The sequence below is a fragment of the Merops nubicus genome, unplaced genomic scaffold, assembly GCF_000691845.1.
Source record: "Merops nubicus isolate BGI_N331 unplaced genomic scaffold, ASM69184v1 scaffold34370, whole genome shotgun sequence".
Taxonomy (NCBI): Eukaryota; Metazoa; Chordata; class Aves; order Coraciiformes; family Meropidae; genus Merops; species Merops nubicus.
The window spans coordinates 6347-6904 of NW_008582766.1; the positions used below are offsets into that span (position 1 = coordinate 6347).

The 558-nt window shown below is 56.5% G+C and overlaps 1 protein-coding gene across 1 annotated transcript in view; it reads right to left on the bottom strand.

Moving 5' to 3' along the window:
• The window catches only part of DCXR (dicarbonyl/L-xylulose reductase), a gene marked incomplete at its 5' end in the record, with an annotated part of 1473 nt that extends 1208 nt beyond the window's left edge, over positions 1 to 265 (bottom strand). The window contains one exon of the mRNA XM_008938651.1: positions 223 to 265. Coding sequence (XP_008936899.1) covers positions 223 to 265 — 43 coding nt within the window. The remainder of the gene's footprint in view (positions 1 to 222) is intronic.
• Positions 266 to 558: the final 293 nt, after the last annotated feature.

Sequence of the window (558 nt, forward strand, 5' to 3'; positions counted from 1 at the left end):
ACTTTGGTAGCCCAAAGAGCAAGAGCATCCGCAGGAAGTCCTCGCTGCCTCCCATTGCCAGGAGGGAGTGGAAGCAGGAGAGTGAAGGGGCTGCACGGGACAAGTGTCAGGGTAACTTTGCATCGGGGTCCCTTTGAGCCCCCGCCGTGGACACTTCTCACTGCTGCACAGAACAGCTGAGTCACTGCTGTTATGGTGACAGCCACAGTGACAGTTCCTCACCTGGGAAACATGAAGCACGGCCCAAAGATTCACATCAAAAGACCTACAAAAAAATGAAAAGTTATGAGTGGTCACAGCCCAGGCCAGAGAGGAGCTGTTTGGAGGGGGAGCAGAAGACAAGTGCTGCCGGTGTCCTGCAAAGGCTGGCGATGCCCCAGGACGTGGCAGCAGTGCCAAGCTGGCTGGCTGGCCAGAGTGCCCAGGCGGGCACTGCAGTCAGCTCTTCACTGGCTGTGTGTGGGGCGTGTGCGCCCACGCAGCCTCACACTTCCAGCAGGACTCTGCCCTTCAGCAGAATCATGTAGTTGCTCTATTAAAGTTTAAACACTGAGCTCT